Genomic DNA, 22,182 nt, shown 5'->3' on the forward strand with positions numbered 1-22,182 from the left:
TTTTAGTCCTATATACAAATCAAGAAAATGCTACTAAATTTGCAGATATATTTTTATGAGTTACGATAAAACTCTTTTTTTAAAAAAAAATGAGTTAAACATTTTATTTATAGATTCATATTTCAATTATTTTGGTTTCTTGAGTTTTTATAACTTTCTCATAGAATTTGACAACTATAACTTTAATTAGGGGTGATAAAACAAAGTCCGCTATATCCTGTTAATTTAGCTTAGTTGGTAGGAATATTACATATTTATGTAGGAGTTGGGATTCAAATCTCAGACACTTCAGTTATTCACATAATTAACTTGAAAGTATTTCTTAAGTGATCGATCGTTTACCGCACTTACTTATCATTGTCAACTTTAATGACTAAGAGTCAGATTCCCACTAACACCAATACTAAACTCTTATTTTCAATTGATTTAAATATAGTGGATCAACCATAATAATTTAACATTAAAATGTGTTAGGTTCCTATTGCATGTATTAATTTATTATTCATTTCTCTCCTTTGTTCCATCTTATGTCACCATTCAGCATTGATTTCAAGTACATCGCCTCTAACAAGGTGCACCCTCTAACAATCCCTCCAACCCAATAATTATTCCGTCACTCTTATAAATCACTCAATATTTCAATTTTACTCCTCATTTTTACATCTTTTGGACCGCACATGTGTTCACCGGCACATAACAGTTTTTGCTACGAATTTTAGACCTTCAATGACAATTTTGGTCTGCCGCTACGAGTTAAATTTCATGAAACTTAAGTGAAAACACCAAAATTTAAAAAATGTTTTGTATTGAAGAACACTGAATCGGATCAATTTGAAAAAGATTTCCAGTATATGTTAGTACGAGCTATATCTACCAATTTTATACTTTTAGTGACAATTTTTGTTTAGTGCCATTTTTTTCGGTCACTAACGAAGAAATTTCTCGTACTTAATTAAAAAATCGGAAATTTTACAAAAAAAAAAAAGGTTTCCATTAAGGGACACTAAACCAGACTGATTTAAAAAACAAATCCTATATAGGTTAGAACATGCTCTACCTACGAATTTTGGACTTTTAGTGACAGTTTTTCTCTATTACTACAAGTAAAATTTCTTGTACAAAATTTAAAGACCGGAAATTTTAGAAAAGATTATTTGGTATGAAAATCGAACGGAATTACATCCAACAGTGGTTGGAACAGCTCGCAAAATCCAACCACTTCACCTACTTCATTGCCCCCAACCGTATCTCGTACCTCTATTGAAACAGAATGGTTTCATGGGATGGGAATGACTCAGCCCATATGCATCATTTGATGAAAGCACTCGACTTGGGTCTAAGACCGCACGGGAATGCATCTAGTCAATTCATGGTCATCAACATTTCTTAGACCTTGATCTTAAGATTACTTTGAAAAAAAAGTTCCGGTAAAGTAGGTAAGAATGAGCTCTATCTACGAAGTTTTTATTTTTAGTGACAGTTTTGTCTGTCACTACAAGTGAGCTTTCTTGTAAACTCGAAGTGAAAGAACCGAGTTACTTCGAAAAATATTTAAGTTTTCTGGTTTGTAAACTCGAAGTGAAAGAACCGAGTTACTGTAAATTTCCGAAAATATTTTTTAAAGTATTCCAATTTTAAATTTTCTTAGGGTTAAGTCAAATAATAAAAGAGTAAAATTGGAAAATAAATTGATTTGTAAGGGTAAAAGTATAATTGTGAGGGTGAGAGGAGAAATTTTCACCATCTTACTTTTCAAAACATGGGCTTTTGTTTTCATTAATTAAAAAACTAATTACTGATTAGATTTTCCAACATAAAGTGATTATCCAAACTACAAATGTTAACATAAAGTAAATAAAATTCTGCTAGTTACCAAGTTCATAGTGACTTTGATTGATCTATCTAGACCACTATCTGAAACTAGACATCAGTTTGAATAATGTGAATGGCTACCATAGGATAATCATTCATATATATATATATATATATAAGTTAAATTATCTCATAATCTCATTATTAGATATTGAATTTGCTCCTTAATAAATTAAGCTATTTCTTAAAACAGAGCCAAGTTCGTCCAAGTAGACATACATAAGGGATAAGCACTAGTAGAAAAAAGCTTTTTTACATCTGGCGAAAAACACTTTTTACATCTGAAAAATGTCAGATGTAGGCGCACGAGACTTAGTAAGTATACACGTTTTACATCTGGCGGAGTCAGATGTAAAAAAACACTTTTTACCTCTGACCAAGGCAAAAATCAAATATTATTTTTTAAAAATTAAATTGGACCTTTTACATCTGACCAAGTCCACCAGATGTGAAATCTTAACTTTATTTAATTTTTTTTTTTTTGAAAAACCTGCGTTTTTTTAAATCCTTTTCTTTTATTAAAAAAATCTAACCCACAATGCCAACAATATAACATAACTTGCATCAAGAACATAATACTAAAATTCAACATTCAACATATAGTAATAATGTCGTTAAAATACAACCATTGAACATTCAAAATACAAATAAAAACATCATCATAATTAATACTAATCCATTGTAACTTCACACAAACCTAGCTAGCTAGCTCCTAATCTTTTTCATCGGCATCATCATAATCTACCTCAGGATTATATAGGTCAAGAAAACAAGTTGCCCAGCGGTCTCGCAAATCATACAGCTCCTCCTTTGTTAATGTCGTGGGATCATTGAACACCTACAATATGTAAATAACTTAATTCAGCCACTTATTACAAGAAGTACTTAGGAAGTTACAAGGGTCAAGGAGCCCAAACAAACGAGCACACCAAAAAGTTGCAAACACACACAACACGCCGAGCTAAAACCAAAACAGAAAAACGCAGCAACAAGCTCTTGATTAATGGACTACCTATAATGAACATATAGTTTTACACTACCAGTGAACCTTGCATGTATGTGGTCAAGTTTTTTAATACTAGCTCTTGTTAAGAAGGGAACTAGTCATGTGGTTTATAAATTAACATTTCTAGGACCAGGTTAGTGATTTGAGCAAGGGCTCTGTTTTATGCAAAGCCATATGAGGAGAATCCTAAATCATTCAATAATATTGACCGTTATCATTGTTTGTTTTTATCAATTTCCCATTTCTCTTGTCTACATTCCTACTCCTACCTAACAATCAATGACAAACTAATGAAGAAAAAAAAGAAAGATTGTTCACACCTCATTGGTTGAATTTACAACAGAATCCATCTACAAATAAATCCTCAAATTGATTTCATGATCAACGGGAAATCTAGATACCGACAAGCTCCCATCTACTCCCGAGGTTGATGCTGAAAAATCAAGAAGGTATGAAACAAGAAATGGACAATCTCCATACACTAAGACTTTATATATAGAAAGTCATCAACAAGGGAAACACCATTAACATAATAGAAAAGGGAAACAAAACCAAGAAATAAAGAGAAGATAAAAAGGCACTAAAATATATAATTTTGATAAAATTGTAGAGTTCATCACCAAGGATTAATGCAATGGAAATAAAAACCTGCATCATGAAAATAAAGGAAAGTTAAGGCTTAAAATGGAAAAAAATCAAAACTGAAATCATGTTAGTTCTAATAGTGTGTCCTTCAATTTGTGTTCATTCAAAGACCTTATAACCATTAAGACTCTTCATGCTACTCTCCGGTAAACTTTCAGAGAACCAACTTCCTTTAAGTACTCTGATCAATGGCCACATAATGCCCCATGAAACCACAACACCGAAAAACAATGATAAATTGACAAGATGAGAACAGATCATTCCTGCTCCAACATAAGTCATGCTGAAATCAAAGTAAAATCCGCAAAAAAATCAAACATTCAAATCAATACAATCGACAAATGTTTCATAGTTCTGATTCATAAAACTAAAAAGAGAGTTACAGAAGTTGAAGTTAAAGGACCGGTTCAACCCTGACAAAAGAGAAAATACTAACATAACACTAATATACTAACATTTGCCTATTAAAAAAAAGAGAGATAGAATCAAAGCACACACGTGTTTTTCCACGCTTTCCACCCGAAAGTAGGAAACTTACCAAATCCACATTGGTCTCCACCAGCATAGAACCATTGGAAGAAAGACCAAAGCAAACTGAGTGAGAAGAATTGCGTGAAAACCTTAAGTTACTTCCTGTCAAAGATGCCAAACTAGTTTTATATGTTTTCATCTTGAAATTACAAATATAGAAGACAAATAACACAAACATAATCGGCCTCGTAATCATACTTGGCCATGACATTTCCTTAAGGAGTATGGAATCCATTAATAAGAACACCTGTAGCAGTTCCACTTGGATAAGGTAATTTAGAGTCAATTATCATCATCTGTTAAATAACATAGCAATCAGCATTCAAGTTACTCTTAATCCAATTCATCTTAAAATAAACACTTTCATCACTTTTACATTAATATATTATTACTTAAACTGTTAAACTTCAAGAATAACAAACCTTTGAAATGTAATCAATTAATCAAGTGAATGAATATCATATAAAGAAACTAATAAAGCAAATTGATTTGACTCCGACAAAATATCCTGCGATCACTATATCAGTCACCGGATGACGATCATACGATTCATATTCTGAAGTAAAAAATATACGGTTTAACCTGCATCCAATGGCTGAGATAGTAACTGTAGGAAATTTTCATTGTGTTGTGGTCAATCACATCACATGGCGTTAAAATTAGCAGTTTGGTAAAACTCTGCTAGGCCCCCAAAGACACAAAACACAAACACAAGCATTACAATACCACAAATTTCAACACTTAGACAAGGATACCTTGGCAATCTATGTAAAGACAACTCAAATAAATCTAACACACTTAGAAGTGATAAGGTGATTTTGTTGGCAATTAATTAAGTTATGCTATATATACTAAATCATCCTTCATACAAACTTCAACACATATGACAAACATAAAAAATCAATAAGGGACCAACCTCCAATGATTCTACAAAGTTTCTTTAAGCCTCAAGTATCAGATGTTGTGCTTCAGTACCTAAGCTTTCAATCTCATCCTCAAATGCCTTCTGCTGTCTATCATGTTGCATAATGAGTTTACCTACTTATATGTCTATCCTTCTTGATAAGCTTTTGTAATCAAATTCATCATTTAGCTTTATCATATTTTCCACCTTTATAGCCTACAAGATGCACAAATATTGAACATCTATGTAATGGTTAGTGGTGACATAATACTATTTTTTTATCTTATTATCTACAACAAATTTAAAAGTTTTGATAGAAGCAAATTTTTGTTAAATGTCAAATTTATTGTCTTAAGGTATTGAAAGTACTTGAATCTCAGATTTTCCAGTTCACATCAATATCAAATTTTCACAACACTAAAAGCAAAAGTAGAAGAGATTACAAAAAAATTACACAAGATTAAACCCTTAATCATCAAAATCAAAGATTAAAATGAAAGATAAGCATATGCTAAAACGTAAAAACCCTTAATCGTCAGAACTCACTAGTTTTAGATCGAGAGCAGAGGCGGTGCAATTATGACTCTGTAACAACCCTTAATCGTTTCACTGATCTTCGATTTGGGTTCAGTAAGCCTTGATTCTTCAATTAGGGATTGAATTTGTGATTCAGTGAAAGGGATTGGAGGCTAGGGTTCGAGAGAGAACGAGTGTGATAGGGAGAGAGAGAGAGAGAATGAGTTCGATCTAGTGAGAGAGTGAACGATAGATCAAGTGAGGTAGCGAAGAATCACCGATTGCTGAAACGGAGAAGATGAAGGCTAGGTTTGGTTTCGATTTCGCGTGCGTGGCTGAAGAGAAGATGAGGTGTTTTTTGTTATGTCGTGACTTATAATAATTTCCATTAAAAAAAAATACTTTAATACTTTTTACATCTGAGCATATTATGGGCCAGATGTATACATATTTTAGAGAATTTTGGAAATAATTACAGGATTGCCACCGCGTTTAGTTTTGTATCCGGGGATATTAAGCTCAGATGTAAAAAGTTGTCTCTATGTATTTTTCACTTATGTGGATATTGATACCAGATGTAAACACTACTCCATATTCCTTTTCACATCTGACATAGCTTCCACTGATGTAAAACCGTTAAGTAATATGTAATATTTGTACTAGTGAAGATATATAAGTTTCAAGAGAAACTAGGTTCCACAATACTTGGAGCAAGAGGTGTGGTTAATAGTATAGTTTATGAAATTTAATCTTGTAGAAAATTTAAATGCTTTTGAATATTGTTGTATTAGAAGTTTAATTGCTTGTTAATAATAGGCTTTTATTTCTAATAGATGAGTGGCTTAGTGGACAAGTGCAGATAGATACGGAGGGAAGGAAGGATGGAAACCTAAGATCGAATCCAAACACACGGATAAAACACGGAGAGGGCGAAGGATGGAAACCTAAGATCGAATCCAAACACCTGCATAAAACGTTATCACAGCCAACCAACGACAAGACTATATCACCGAGGACACTAGTTAACATGCTTGAGAATATAATTAACAATACAAAACCATCTTAGTTCCTCTGTACATGAAAATAGATTATGGATGTTAACAATCATGCCAAAATGTCTTTCAAAATTCATCCATTAAGGATTACATGAAGAGAACATAGGCTTTCATGTCATTGGATACAACAAACATTTTAGTTTCCTCCACTCAGTGTTTGGACAATGGTGTTGTGCCATGGGTCTGAAAGGTGCTGCAACAGGTTGTCAAATGGTCCTTTTCCTGTCACATTGTGCTGAATTATAAATCCCAAGAATGCCAACATTGCCAATCTTCCTGCAATCATTTCATATACACAAGTTTAACTCAATAATTTCAAAGTAAAAATACATAGATTAAATATATTTTAGTAAAAGAATTTATAATCACTTAGAATTCCAAAAAATGCACTTAGCCAATGTTTGGTATCATGGTAGGTATGTCAGTATCACGGTAGGTATGCCAGGATCATGGTAATCCATGGTGATTTTTCAAACGCTACATAGGGTAACTTCTGTGAAATCACGGTGGATCACCGTGATTCTGACGTATCCACCCTGACTCTAAACATAGACTTAATCTCTGATAAGAGACCGATGATTCCATAAACATGCTATATTAGTATATTGTTAAAAGTAGTAACTTAAAACGAATGCAATTTGTACCGGAAATAAATTCAAATGAGTTTAATCGTGATATACTGTCAGTGTAAAAGGTTTTACACAGTCAGTAAATCACAATCAATCATGTGTTAGGTAGTTATAATTAAAGTAAAACATGGTCAATGATCTAATGATTATGATTGATTGACTGACTCGATAAAAAAGAGTTTTAAGCAATATTTAAGCTATAACTAGAAAGTAAAAAGCATTTACCATTGGCAATTTCCTTCTCTTTAGCTTCCAAAGTTGGTGCAAAGTTCAAAGGGTTAAAAATTCCACCAGGGTAACCAACCTCACCCTTTGGCAAGCTGTATTGCTTAAAGATAGGATCTTGGTTAACGCTACCAGGGTTCTTAATGTCTTGCCATCTTCTAATCTCAACATAATGGAACAAAATGAACTCAATCACAAAGAGTGTTGATGATGAAGCAAAGTATTCTTCTTTCCCTGCATCATACCATTTTGGAACATTGATGATTCCAATGCTGGTTAAGACCTCAGGAAGTAACATCCCTGCAACACCTAACATGGCCCAACGTCCGTTTACAAGCTCGGCTTGAACAAACCATTTCAAGTTCTCTGGATCCTCTGCGAGTCCCAATGGATCGAATCCATTGTCTCCGGGAAGACTAATTATAACACAAAACAAACAAATTACAAAGTTAACCACTAGGTTAATATTCTAAAATGATCCGGCTATTCTAAAATGAACAACTCAACTTAAGGCGTAAAGTGAGTATTATCAACTATATATTGATTAATAAATTAAAGGCGAACATTACAGGTACATCATAACAAACACGGGTTTGTTGAATTAACAAATATTGATTTACTTGATTTATACTTTACTCATTTTAGAAGAGTCGGATACCTTTGAATAATATATGAATAATTGTCTCTAATTATAAACTCATGTTCAGACCATATGACATGTGATATGTCATACCCGATGTGTGACTTTTAACAATCATTAACAATTGAATGATGTGTAAGTATGAACATTGTAAGTGTATCTGTTGTCCAACACTAACATAATACTGACATATGTTACATTCAATCACTATAATTTTCTCAAATTATCACTTGTGTAGCATGCACCTATTTATGTCAGTGTTGTGTCCGGTGTCCAGTGTACATAGTGTCTATTAGATTTACATACCTGCCAGTGAGATAACCAGGGGAGGCCAAGCCAGGCAACCACTCTCCTTTCTTGGCAAAAACCTTAAAAGAAGCAGAAGGTGAACACTTAACTGGCCTAAAAGCCACTTCTCTATTCAATTTATAACCAGAAGAACCGGCAAGAAACCTCGATTTCAAACCGCATGGCCGGAAAATGGCAGCCGAAGCCTGTGTAGTAACAGTGGCCATGATCAACTACTACTAATAATAATGGTAGCAATGACAAAGAAGAAAAAAAAAAGAGTGAAAATGGAAGATGAAAATGTTGTTGATGGTTTTGTTTTGAGAATGAGTATGGCTTATGAGGAGCATTCATGTGGTTGTTGTTCTCTGTTTGTGATCTACCGTTGGTTGGTGTGATATTTAGGATCGGATGGTTGGCATTTGTTTTGGCTTATCCTTTTATCTGATTGTTATATCCACAAATCTATTTGTTCATTGTTGTTGGCTGAGAAAAGATTCCGTGGGGTCATGAAATGCTAAGGTGGATGATATATGGGAGATTAGGAGAGATTGAAATATCATAGTCATCCAATTATTGGTAGACATCTGGCTGGCTAATATTTTTTTCTATATCTATTTTTGTTTTCCACATGGACTATATAACTAAATTGAACAATAAATTAATTAATTACTTAATAAAATTTAAGTAGTGTAAAAATTGAAGAAAAAAACGCAAAAATGCAACAACAAAAAACTAATTGTTTGGTCTCTATGAACAACTCAATTGATAGAAATATTACATTTTAATCGCAGAGTTAGAGTACAAATATTTTCTAATGTGACATAACTATTATGAACCCTAATGTCACATGTTGAGAGCTTAATATAAGTAGAAAGTGAAGACATAGAATTTCTTCATTTGATGTCATATGTAAGCAACAAATATTGTTTTAGTGATGAGAAATTGTGCATCATTTAATAAGTTATTCTTATCTTTGAGTTCTTCATTTTCTTGTGTATTTAGATTTTGTTCTTAAATTTGATCTTCTTAAAAACGGGTTTATGAATAAGTAGCATCAATGGGTAACTAATTACTCGTGAATATAAATTTAAAATTAATCACAAATTGCAAGTTTCTTTCAAATCTAATTACAGTAGAATAAATCATTGTTATCATTATCCGGGATTCAAGGAAAAAGCATGCAAGTACCTAGCTGGACTCTGGATAAAAAAATGAAATTTAAAGATTGTTCCAATGATCATAAAATTATGATTCTTATCTTTTTCACGCAGGCTCGGTTTTGGGCCAGGGCAACCAGGCCCCCAGCCCAGGGCCTCCAAAATATTGGAGCCTCAAAATTTTTTTCAAGCCTATCATTTAAAATATTACTTTAAGTATTTTCTCAGAGAAATTTTTTCATGAAATGAAGAGTGGTCTAGTGGTCCGTGCACGTGTGGGAATCTCAGTGTTGTGGGTGTTGAGTTCGAATTTCACATGTAATAGTTTTTTAGTTTTATTTTAAGTGATCTATTATTTATAGTTCATGTTGAGCCAAAGACATTTTTTTCCTTTTATTTCATTTTTTTTTGGTACATTCCTTTTATTTCATTTTAAGTGATAAAAAAAGAGGGAATTGAACCAACAATATTAAATATTGTTTCAATAAATTACCATTTAAATTTTTTTTTTTGACAAAAAATGACCATTTAAATTTTAAACAACTATTGAATTGTGTATACGTCAAAACAAAGAAAAAAAAACTATTGAATTGTGTCAACGCAAAAAAAAAAAAAAAAAAAAAAAAAAGAAATTGTTTACGATTTAAATATAATATTTTTTTAAAAAAATTTAATTATGTTTCTATTAAGGGTCCATTTTTATTATTTGTCCGGGACCTCTAAATACTCGAAGACGGCCCTGTTTTCATGTTGGAACCTTGATCATTCTGAAGTTCATTCTCATGTTCATTTTGAAATTCATTATTAAGACCTTCATTATCATTCTGAAATTGATAAATCTTGTCTTGAATGAGTATTTTGAACTTGTTCTAGTTTGTTGCTACTTGAAATTTGATTCAACAAAGTTTTGGTCTTGAATATTGATCTCATATTTGCTCTTGAGACCATTTTGAACACCATAATTGAGAATAGTCTGATAACTATGTGAGAGTCATACTCATCTTTCATTATGAAGGGTATGGGGTGTAACATTCTAAAGTATTATTCTGATGTATCATTTTGAAGTATTATTCTGATTTCTAGATACTTTGCACTTATGGGTCGCTTATGTCCTTTTCACTCTTGTTATTATGTTTTTTCAACGTAAACTTAAGTGCAAATGTTACTATATCACTATTCATAATACTTAGTACTATTTATTTCATAAAATTTGTTATCATTAAAACACGCATCAAAAAGATTTTTGACTCAATAGTGAGTTTCACCGCTCAAGCTAAGGTAATGGGTAAATTGTATCCGTAGAAATCATAAATAGTGCGTATAGGAGACCATCAAGAATGTCTTTATTCCATATGTTATCCGTGCAAAATCAATAGTCGATCTCTATTAATGTAATCAACGAACTTAGCGATTATATGACTAAGTGAACTTAGCTTAAAATTATCTTACTAAGGATATTAAGGTGTTTTGAGTTTTGAAAAATGTGAAGATATGATGTAATACAATAAAGGAAAAACACCGCAATTAAAAATTGTCGTCTTATTTTAATTTTTAATTTCATATACATGTTAAATTGTGAGCTTCCTTTGTGCATAGATAAAGTGGTTAACACTTAATATATGTTATATAATTTATGCCCTTTTGGTTTATGAAAAATTGTTTGATTGGATTATTAATTATATAACAATTTAACAAATCTTTTGCTTTAGGAGAAACAAAAACCAATAAAAATGTAAAAGAACTGGTTAATGAAAAATGTATTCATTTTTTATTTTTAATAGATAATTTATATTTATTTTTTTTGTTTTCATAGACAATGGATGATTTAAATTTGAAAAAGTAAAAGAAAATAAAAAATAAAAATATTAAGGCTCACTGGCTATCCATACGTTATTGGGCTTTGTGTCTTCTTTGAGTGGAGGCCAGTAAATTCCGATAACTTCTCAACCCACCATAACACTTCTCGTTCACCCCCCTAGCGCGCAAAAAAAAAATCAGAAAATACGTTCCGAAGTATTTTTTAGTGTAAAATTTACACTTTAAAAAATTCGGAAAACGTTTTTTAAATTTTTTGGGGGGTGAACAAGAAATGTTGTGGTGGGTTGAGAAGTTTTCGTAAAATTCGGGGGCTTGTTTGGCCCTATCTATCCATATTAGGGCTATATCTTGGAACTTGCAAAAATTACCACCTCTTGTTGTCGAAATTTTCTCTTCCCGCCCCCGATATTTCTTTTCTACCCTATGTGTTTCCGTTTTTGACATACTCTATTATATTTATTATATTGATCCTTTGATCTCTAATGAAATGAATTAGAATATAAGAAATCAAAATCATACAATCAATCAAAATATAAGAGGTTAAAAATAAAATTAAGCAATTTATTTTAATCTCTTTATTTTTAATATGGGGTTGATACATAATACAAACCATACAATAAAATAAAAGACTCTGGCGGGTGGTAAATTGTAAACAAACATCCACCTCTGCCTTCTAATTGAGAGCATAACATATATTGCCTCATACCATAACCCAAATGACAGGACCATTTTAAAATAAGCCCTTTTCATTTGCCTCTAAAACTCATTCCTATATATCAAAATTATTTTTGATATTTTTCTATTATATTATATATTGTATCATACTACTACTAAGTATAACAAATATAGAATAATTCCTTAATTTTAACTAGCCAACATACCCAATAACAAAAATATTAATGGTTTTATAATATTCTAACTAATTGTATCAGCACTAATGTACCAGATCCAATTAGAACTGAATACCGGTGAAGGTCTGACCAAAGGACCATCCAGCGGGTGCAACATTATTAGCGACCACAGTCCGACCATCGCTAGAAGTGACCTTGAAGGAGAGACTTTGTCCGTCAAGGTGAGAGTTGCTTTGCCAATTTTGACCCCAATTCCTGGACATTGGTTGCCAATTAGTTTTTGAACCTTTGATTGAAACAGCAGTAACATCACCAGCACCTCCAACGTTGGTAATTAGTACTAGGTTAAAGTATGAATGACCATTGATTGTGAATCTTATGCCTCCTTTCTTTTGGCAAGGGACCCTATACGTGTTATCAACAATTAAAAAGAGAAAACAAAAAGAGAGAATCAAATAAAGTGGCAAAATAAGGTAACAATTAGATAAAGAAGTGCCGTCACCGTGGCAAGGGAATATATTCCTAGAATAAGAACATGTTAAATATATCTTGTCTTCTTTCTACCAAAATATATATATATATATATATATATATATATATATATATATATATATATATATATATATATATATATGGGGAGGGATCAAATTACACCGGTGTAACATTTGAGTAATGTTACACCGCTCAATAACGCTTTAACGAATACAAATTTTACAAGATCCACCGTTGGATGAAAAACTTATATCGTATAGATCATCCATGTTGAATTGTATAAAAATCTAAAATCGTTTGATGTGTTTTTGAGATAGATCAAGATTAATGGTTTATGCATTTTTATTGAATACCGTTAATCTTGATCTATCTCAAAAACACATCAAACGATTTTAGATTTTTATACAATTCAACATGGATGATCTATACGATATAAGTTTTTCATCCAACGGTGGATCTTGTAAAATTTGTATTCGTTAAAGCGTTATTGAGCGGTGTAACATTACTCAAATGTTACACCGGTGTAATTTGATCCCTCCCCTATATATATATATATATATATATATATATATATATCTTGTCTTCTTATAAAATAAAGAAATACATCTAGTCTTAATCTTAATATATTCAAGTATTTTTTTTGTTTTTTTATGGGATATATAAAAGAAATTTGATAGTCCACTAGGTCTAGCGGTGTGAAAAATCCTTTTAATTTTATATATTGTTTTTATATTTTATAATTACACATATACTCCTGTATTTTCCAGTCTAACTGTCGAACACATAATTGTGTATATCCTTCTTGAATCAATAAATAATTTTTACTCATAGAAAAAAATGTAGAAAATTATAAAAGTATAAAATCTTGAAAAAAATAAGGAAAAATTTAAGTACCTTTTGTATGCAACTGGAACAATTCCAGCTTTGTATTGAGCAATTTGTTGAAAGATAGGTTGAGAGAGATCAAAATGGTGAAGCGGAGGGTTACACCACCCACCTGCATTATTTGGAAGTGCGTTGTTTGGTGGACAAAAATTTGTTGCGGTGACAACAATTGAGTTTGGAAGACACCATCTTTGATCATTAACACACTTAATCTCAAAACATGCTCCACAACTTAATCCACTATTGAACAAAGCAGTGCTTAAAGCAGCTGTGTTAGTCCCATACCCTTGGCTATACAAGTTCCCATATCCACATGCTCCACCTACAATAATTAAAGCACAAAAATCACATTAAAAAATTATAAAACATAAAATATTTTAAGGTTATACATTATACTTTAAATCCATTAATCTTGTACACATTAAAAGTGTATAAATAAATATATTTTTATTTCTATAAAATTTAAAGCGTCATGCTAAACAGTGTCTTCAGAATACCCGTTAAACATAGTTAATTTATAAAATTTGAGTGTTTTAATTTTCATTTTGGGTCTAATTAGTGACTCAAAATATATCACCCCAAGATAATTTTCACAAAAAAAGTGCTAATTACTAACCCATTGTGCCAGAGGCATCACCCCCTCCATAGAAGGTAGCATGAGCATCAATCCAACCATCATTTGATGCATAGACAGTAGATCCTAGAGAGAGAACTAATCCAACCAAGAGAAGACCCAAAAGAGCCATTTTTTTCTTGAGAAAGTGATGAGTATGGAGAAAAAATCCTAGTGTTAATTGAATTAATAATGCCTCAAATGAGAGAGGCAAAGAAAATATGAGTTGTGAGGAAAAAGAAGAGCATGTGGGAGGTATAAATAGATGAATGTTGGGATAGGGACTTGGATCGTGTGCGGTAAGATGTTGACGTAGTTAATTATATACGATAGACGATTTTGTTTGTTGATTTGAAATCAACGGTTTGGATTATATAGTCAATAACTTAACTTTAAACAATTTCGATCGTTGAATTAAAATTGAACGGCAGAGATTTATAAGTGTGTCATGCAATTATAGTAGTGTATCCAAACTTCAAAGGGAGCAAAGAGTATTCTTGTTTAATTAACCAAACGTCCAACGTTATAGAATGGACACATTTGTGAATTGTGGGGACCTAATACCGCCAAGTACATCAATTTCGTGTTTTATCATGCAAAGTACAAGATACTAATTCGTAAACCATGTGCTTTTGATTATTTTATTTTATTTTGGGTTTGAAGACAAATGGGTGCATCTTCTTAGGAAGAGGAGGGATAAATTATACGATAAAAGTGCTCTCTCATTTTTTTAAGAAGCAAAAATGAAATATATTAATCAACTTATAATTAATTCCGTTGATATAAGGTGTGCAAGAAAAAATTATAAGAATTTATAGATACAACAATCGAAAAAGGACATGAAAACAACGTTACACCATGTCTAAACAAGTAAAAATGATCTCTCATTAAAACTTAGTTACGTTTTTTTTTTGTTTAATCATTTTTCTCTATATTACACACTAAAAAATATCACTGCGAGTTTAATATAACAATATTGATATCGTATGTTTTGAGTTCTCACTTATGAATATTTATTTTATTTTCTATTCTAAAGTTTGCTAAAAGTTTGACACATATGTGATTAAAATTTAAAATTGAACTTCTTATACTGAAAAGAAATTAAATTAAATCGGTGTAATATTTGAGAGTTGAGATCTTCTCCATTTCTCAAAATATATGGAAATGTCCATTATTATAGTTTTAATATAAATAAATATATAAATGTGTGTTTTTTTAGAATTAGTGACATCATTTTAATATTTATGCACTTAAACTTTAATACTTGTAAGTTGTAACCTCTATTTTTTATAGGAAATGGAAATTAACCGTCCATCTTGCACATGTAAGTCTCAACGAGTCGAGAACAGTTTTTTTTTTTTTAACAATAAATAGTTTCCCTTTAAATTTGTAGTAAATTAAGAGCATCAATTAGTTCTGTTTTTCACATAATTCTCAGTTTCAGTGTTTTGTCATCAATAACTGAATTTGGTCAATTTATTTACCAGTGTGTGTGAACATACACAATTTTTTTCAAAAGCATTGTATATTAACTCTTGAGGACTAAGAAAGAACGTCCGTACATGCATGTCAAAGTTTCTGGCAAATATTAAATTAGATATTCTAACCTTTACTAGTTTAATAATAATATTCTTATTAACCAACTTTTTGAGATTAAATTACTAGAACCGAAAAAACGGCCATAACTTTTTCATATTCAAAGCAAAATATTTTATGAAGCAGATATCCTCTCGAAAATTATGTAATTAACTATTTAAACATTTAATATTTTGTATCACCGTTAAATTTTTATATTTAGGTATATGAATGACAAAAAATCCAAATCCGAGATACTCATTCGAACCTAAATCCAAGTCAAGGGGTGAAACCCGATTTGACTGAGTTTGAGTTTGGGTTCAGGTTACACCCGATAATATGGATGTGGGATTGATATCAGTCAAACCCAAACCCGAAATTCATACACCCACCCGAAATATTTTATAACTACCTAATTATCTTCATAGTCTCCCTCAATTTCCTTGGAAGACCTTAATTTTAGTTGTAATTTAATTTCTTGAAAGTCTATATTGTAATTTCTTAAAAGTCTATGTTTGAATTTCCTTGGAAGACCTTAATTTTAATTGTAACTTAATTCAAAGTCTATGTTGGAATTTAATTTCTTACATTTGCAAATTATTTTCAAATGTGTTGCAGGTTTGAGTTTGGGTGGAAAAAACTCAAACTCAATGGGTGTGAGCGTGAGTGTTGTTTTGCCACCCGAACAACCTTTGGGTTTGAGTTTGGGTGATGATTTCGGGTGTGGGTTTGGTAAGTGTCAAACTCGCGCTCATGGGCGCCCGTTATCATCCCTATTTAGGTACTCCCTCCGTGACAGACTAAATACATTAATAAAGCAATAAACCTAAAAAAAAGTTTTTTGCTTATATAATATCACGGAGGGAGTACATGACCCATGTTTTATTAGCCATGCAAACTAAAATAACTTTTTGAAACACACCAACAGAAATTGGAAAAAAGGACTTAATAATTCCTTAAACACTACTCCCTCAATCCCAAAATATAAGAGAAAATTGGTCAATAAAATTTAATGTATTTAATTAAAAATTTGGACAATATATCAATTTTGTTTGACCAATTTTTCCTTATATTTTGGGATAGATGGAGTAGTTAAATGTCTGATGTCTAATTTTATGAATGAAAAAAAAAATGCTCTTGAACTAATTGTTAATCGGTCTAGTGGTGATTGACGCTGAACTTAGTAGAAAAAGATCACCTGCAACAACGATCGGAAGAGAGTTGTAACCAATTAATGTTATAACTGATCCCCAAACCAAATTAGATGGTCCAGTGAATCAGATATTTATTGGTTGTGGAAAAAAATGCAATTGTGGCAACCATGTTAATTATTAGCTTGAATTATCACCGATTAATCTTTACCATAAAATCGAGTAGTTAACTATTTTTTATGAAGTGTTTTCTTCCGATGACATTTTTTCTATTCACAAGACTCGAACTCAAGACATTGTAATCTTATTTAGTTCGACTAGAACCAACATAAATGCAGTTTTACCATAGGCTTAAATGCAGTTTTACCCCTCTACCCAAAAAAAAATGCAGTTTTATCCCCTATTTTTAATAAATTGGAATTTTACCCCTATTTTAAAATCCGGAATTTCGTAACTCAAAATTCGATGAAATTGAAATTCCAACAAGGATAATTTCATTAACTTTTTGGACAAATAAATACTATTCAAAACGGAGCTACATGGTGAGAGACATGACGAAAATACCAATACTAGGTCCATACGATAATTAATTTGGACAAACCTTCACTAAAATGGTAATTAATCTCTCTTTGTAACTCCAAATTTAGTGGGTTTGATTCTGTGGAAAGTTAACTCGATTACATCATTTTGGTACTAGTTTGGTGAATTATTGAACAAAATTGAATTCTGTAAGAAGCTTTGAAGTTGAGGCTCATAAGCAGATTTTGTACAAAATTTGAGGAGGGGGGCAAAATATAAAAATATATAAAATAGTGGGGCAAAATTCTGGATTTTAAAATAGGAAGGTAAAATTCCGCTTTATTCAATATAGAGAGTAAAACTGCATTTAAGTCAAATAAATATAAACAAGTGCTAATTGAAAACTTTCACCAAACATATTGCACCGCCCAAAAGCATATTCAAAGTTCAAAGATAACTAATCGGTTTTGTATTTTTACTTTCACATATACTATTGTGTTAGCAAAGTTTGAATTTTCCAGTATTTATTGCACAAATAAAACAACAACAACCTCTTCAGTCTTCACAATTCAATTAGTCCATGTTGTAAGTTGTAACTTGCTCAAAAAACTTGGTAGGTTCATCGGTTGGCAACATAATAATAATTAATAAGGGGTTGTGCTAAACAGTGCACTTATTAAATATATTAAAAAATAAAATAATTGATAAAATTAATGTTGATAAGAGAATTTTTTACATTTTTAAGATATTGAATACACAAGTTTTTAAAACCAAATAACCCACTTGGATTGGTCTGGTGATATTGGTTTGAGACCTGGTATGGGAGTGTGCTTCTTCTTAAGGTTTCAGGTTTGATTCTCTCTTGTGTCAATTTGGGTTGACTAATTTAACTTCTTCAAAAAAAAAATTTAAAACAAAAATTATTTATTTATATACTCAACTAATGTCTCAGGAACACCGTTTAATATTTTCCTAATAATTATAAGGTTAAATATGTTCTACTTCTTATAATCACATTTTAGTGCATAAAAATTATCATAGTTTTAGTATATGTTGAAACAATACATGTTTAAATATTTTTCATTTTCATAATTTTTGAATTAATGATTTTTTTTCAAATATGTTTAAAAGACTAAAATGAATATATTATACATAAAAATATAAGACTTATTTGGTGCACAGGATGCTAAAGACCTGATATAATATAAATTATAATAATGATAAGATAAAAGTTAATTAATTTCATATCATGTGTTTGATAAACACATAATAGCAAACATATCAATATCATTTTATTATATCATATTTAATGACAAAATTATCATTGTAAAACAATTAAATTACAAAAATAAAATAATTTTTGAACTTGAAATTGAAATTTTTGACAAGTTTTTTAAAAAATTTATGACTTTTGATCATTTAATATCATCAATTCACGTATATCACATTATAAAATACATCATTTTAAAGTATGAAAATATGAAGGACCGAAAATGATTTTGAAATGAAGAAGAGATAAATTTAATGAATAAATAAAAACATAAAGGATATATAAAAACTATAACTAAGTAAAAAAAAAAAAAAATAGCCGCAATTGAACTACAAGAAATTAAACTTTAATTTGTTTAAATATTACTCCCCCCGTTCCTTTTTATAAGGAACACTTTGAAAAAATCACACAGACTAAGGAAACACATTTAACATAGTTATTTTCATTTAATACTCTTATAAATTTAAATTTATTCCATGTTTACCCTTATTTAATTACTTTTTATTCAACTAACTTACTTATTTTTAAATTATCTCTCATAATAAATAAGGGCATAAGTGAAATTGAACATTTAGAACATTTGAAAATTGATCAAAGTTTCTTATAAAAAGGACCAAATTTTTTTCCCAAAGTGTTCTTATAATAGTACTTTCTGATGAGATCAGCAGTACTGCTATACTTTGGCACTTGTTTGTTTGTTACGTCTTGTTCAATTCATCGGTATGGAACAAAATATATACTTTTATCTTCAGTATACTGCAAGCTAATTTTCATATGTGTAAAGAACAAAAAGATGACTCATAAAAAGAAGAATATGAAAAGATGCATCATCAATAAATTAAAAATGAACAAAAAGATGACATGGGTGTGAAAAATATCGAAGAGATTCCTTATACCTTAAGTAATTGAACACATCGTGGTTAATTGAATTGCAGTTATATTTAGTACCGGATAAGTTTATAATTTTGGTCTTCTTTTTAGAAGGGTTCTGTCGAGTGTCCGGTAAATAGAGTGAAACTTTTATATTGAAAGTGGTTTATATAGAGATAAAAACTTTGACTCTCTCTGTTTCTTTTATGAGTGGAGTGTGTTGAAACTGATAGAGTTTGTTGTAGTGTCATGTTGGGTCTCGATGGATCATGAGGATTAGAGGCACTCTTATTGCTTTATCCTATTCGCGGTTGATCCTTGTCTCTCTTTTAATGGGGTATTCATCTCTCGTGGTGCCTCCATGTACATGTGTTCTTTGTATTCTTATTTATCTTTTTGTTTTTCAGATTTTTACTTTAGAGATTGTTAAGTACCGGTGGAGTATACTTCTGGTATCTTTTTTATTTTTTTTAACTTAATTTCTTTTGTACTTTTTTCGTTTCTATTTTATATATAATATATTTGTCATTCAAAAAAAAAGTGTATGCTACTTTTTGATAATTTAGATGTATTTATCCAAAAATAAATGAGAACAAGTTATATAGACATACTTTTTAGTCTTCATTAATTATTATTGCACAATAAAAAGACACTCCCCATTAGCACAAGGTGTGCACAATGAAGATGTTAGACAAAAGTCAAATTACAAAGAGAACACCAAGAAAAAAAAAAGATTGTGCCTTAAGAGAAGCACGTCATATATGTTGCCCCTAAACAAATTAAGGGATTAGTATCCCACATGTAAAAAGAACAAATCAAAATTCTTGAAGCGTGTTTTAAACCAACACCACACTTGTAATTTAATATTATGAATCACAAAATCCGCATAAAAAACCTTCTGATTAAAAACTCGATCATTTTTAGCTTTCCAAACATCCAAATTGTCACTATACCAAATGACTTTAAAGCTATCTTTGATCTTCAAAAAACGCAACTGAAGACCACTGAAAATACGAGCATGAGAAAGAGCATTGTTGGGAAGAGCACCTTGAATACCCAACCAGTTCCGCACACCACACCACACCCTATGAGAGCTCTCACAAACAAAAAATAGATGTGATTAAGACTCAACACATCCACAATCAAAACTACAAAATTGAGAGTCAACATTCATAATTCCTCTCTTATTAAATTAGCATTCATTGCTAGTCGATCCGCCAAAAAACGCCAAGCAAAGACTGTAACCTTCAAAGGGACACTTTTGATCCAAATAAAATCAGCATGTCCCTCCTCGATAGCGCCTCATCCACTCCTCAGAGATAAATAAGCTTCCTTGATCGAAAAAGACTCAGAGTTTGCAGTTCTCCATAATTAACCACCTGCCAGAAGCATTATTCTGCAAAAAAAAATGTTATGAAACAAAGCACGACACTCTTCTAACAATTCCTCCTCCCAAGCAAACAACTGACGTCTCTAGCTCCAACCCGCCCCTCCAACACCCCACCCCCTACAGTACAAAGCCCCCACTGAAATCCTAGGCTCTTAAGATAGCCCAGCAAGACAGGTAAAACGCTCCCTAAGAACAAAACCTTCACCCAACAAAGGATCATCCCAAAACAAGGAATCTTCCCTACTACCCAATTTTCTAAACAAGCGCTTCTCAAACCAATTATCTATCTCGTTAAACAACCCTTTTGAGATACTGTCAATATCTTTCCACCATGTCGAGGCCTTCTTCCCTCCTAAATCAATCTCCCCTCTAACCTCCTCATATTTATGAGTTAGCACTTGTCGCCATAAACCACCCCTCTCGGTTTTTAACTACCAACACCACTTAACCAGTAACGCTACATTGAATTTCTTGACCTTTCTAACACCATGACTCCCACACCTCTTGAATAGGGAGGACCACGATTCGATCTTCCGCAACTGTGATCGGAAGGGGCTGAAACCACTTAATGACAGAACTGACTCTCGAACCAGATTAAACTAGTGGTGAAAGAAAAAAAAAATCATAATTAATGTCACTTTCATTAATAATTTTCCTTCGCCCTTTTTAAGGAAAAAACAATATTGATCGCCAAAGATACAAATACGAGTAGTCTTAGTAAGTTAATTTTAGTTGATGGAGACAATACATTCTATATGTAGAGGTCGTAGGTTGAACCTCGAACTCCCCACATATTTATGTTAAGGGTGTAATCTCTAACTAATAGCTACTAGATAAAATAAAATATAAAAAAAGGTCATGTTAACATGTGCATCAAGGGCACATGTTAAGGTATCTAAAAATAGAAATTTGCATTTAATAACATAAAAAAATTTAATGTTCAAAAAATATAATGCACAAGTTACAAGAGAATATTACTACATTTGTATTCTTAACATGTGTCATTGATGCACATGTTAACATTTTCAAAAAAAAAAATATGAGTAATTAATTGTTGAAAGATAAAGTGAACAAGAACAAAACAATTCGAAAATAAATGAGCATCTATAGCTTGTAAGTACTTAATCGGTGGAAAGACTCTATACAATGACATGATGTAGCTAATAGGGAAAAAATTGTGTAAGCTCGATAGAGAAACACAACAGTGAGACACTACGAATAAACTTGTTGGGTTATTGTTATTGACATATATAGAAATGAATTCAATTGTGGTGTGT

The 22,182-nt window shown here is 31.3% G+C and overlaps 2 protein-coding genes and 1 long non-coding RNA gene across 3 annotated transcripts; all 3 read right to left on the bottom strand.

The window, feature by feature from the left end:
• Window positions 1–2,594: 2,594 nt before the first annotated feature.
• Window positions 2,595–6,085, bottom strand: LOC123913543. The gene is made up of 5 exons (XR_006811650.1): window positions 5,505–6,085; window positions 4,971–5,174; window positions 3,635–4,350; window positions 3,199–3,526; window positions 2,595–2,710 (listed from the first exon to the last, which is right to left on the bottom strand). It is a non-coding gene; the product is annotated as an uncharacterized LOC123913543 (long non-coding RNA).
• Window positions 6,086–6,480: 395 nt separating this feature from the next.
• Window positions 6,481–8,809, bottom strand: LOC123913542 (chlorophyll a-b binding protein P4, chloroplastic). Its single transcript, XM_045964322.1, has 3 exons — window positions 8,330–8,809; window positions 7,384–7,799; window positions 6,481–6,805 (listed from the first exon to the last, which is right to left on the bottom strand). The coding sequence occupies exons 1-3, from the start codon at window positions 8,536–8,538 to the stop codon at window positions 6,666–6,668; spliced, it is 765 nt and encodes a 254-aa protein (XP_045820278.1). The 5' UTR covers window positions 8,539–8,809; the 3' UTR covers window positions 6,481–6,665.
• A 3,020-nt stretch (window positions 8,810–11,829) lies between these two features.
• On the bottom strand, window positions 11,830–14,368 carry LOC123917898 (expansin-A15-like). The gene is made up of 3 exons (XM_045969810.1): window positions 14,134–14,368; window positions 13,527–13,839; window positions 11,830–12,545 (listed from the first exon to the last, which is right to left on the bottom strand). The coding sequence occupies exons 1-3, from the start codon at window positions 14,261–14,263 to the stop codon at window positions 12,242–12,244; spliced, it is 747 nt and encodes a 248-aa protein (XP_045825766.1). The 5' UTR covers window positions 14,264–14,368; the 3' UTR covers window positions 11,830–12,241.
• Window positions 14,369–22,182: the final 7,814 nt, after the last annotated feature.

Source organism: Trifolium pratense, linkage group LG3 (assembly GCF_020283565.1).
Source record: "Trifolium pratense cultivar HEN17-A07 linkage group LG3, ARS_RC_1.1, whole genome shotgun sequence".
NCBI lineage: Eukaryota > Viridiplantae > Streptophyta > Magnoliopsida > Fabales > Fabaceae > Trifolium > Trifolium pratense.

Coding starts and splice junctions, on each gene's coding strand:
- LOC123917898 (XM_045969810.1), bottom strand. CDS start 14,263: ATGGCTCTTTTGGGTCTTCTCTTGGTTGGATTAGTTCTCTCTCTAGGA. Junction 13,840..14,133: donor TGATGCCTCTGGCACAATGG/GTTAGTAATTAG, acceptor TAATTATTGTAG/GTGGAGCATGTGGATATGGG. Junction 12,546..13,526: donor GTTCCAGTTGCATACAAAAG/GTACTTAAATTT, acceptor TAACACGTATAG/GGTCCCTTGCCAAAAGAAAG.
- LOC123913542 (XM_045964322.1), bottom strand. CDS start 8,538: ATGGCCACTGTTACTACACAGGCTTCGGCTGCCATTTTCCGGCCATGC. Junction 7,800..8,329: donor CCTGGTTATCTCACTGGCAG/GTATGTAAATCT, acceptor TGTTATAATTAG/TCTTCCCGGAGACAATGGAT. Junction 6,806..7,383: donor AGAGAAGGAAATTGCCAATG/GTAAATGCTTTT, acceptor AAATGATTGCAG/GAAGATTGGCAATGTTGGCA.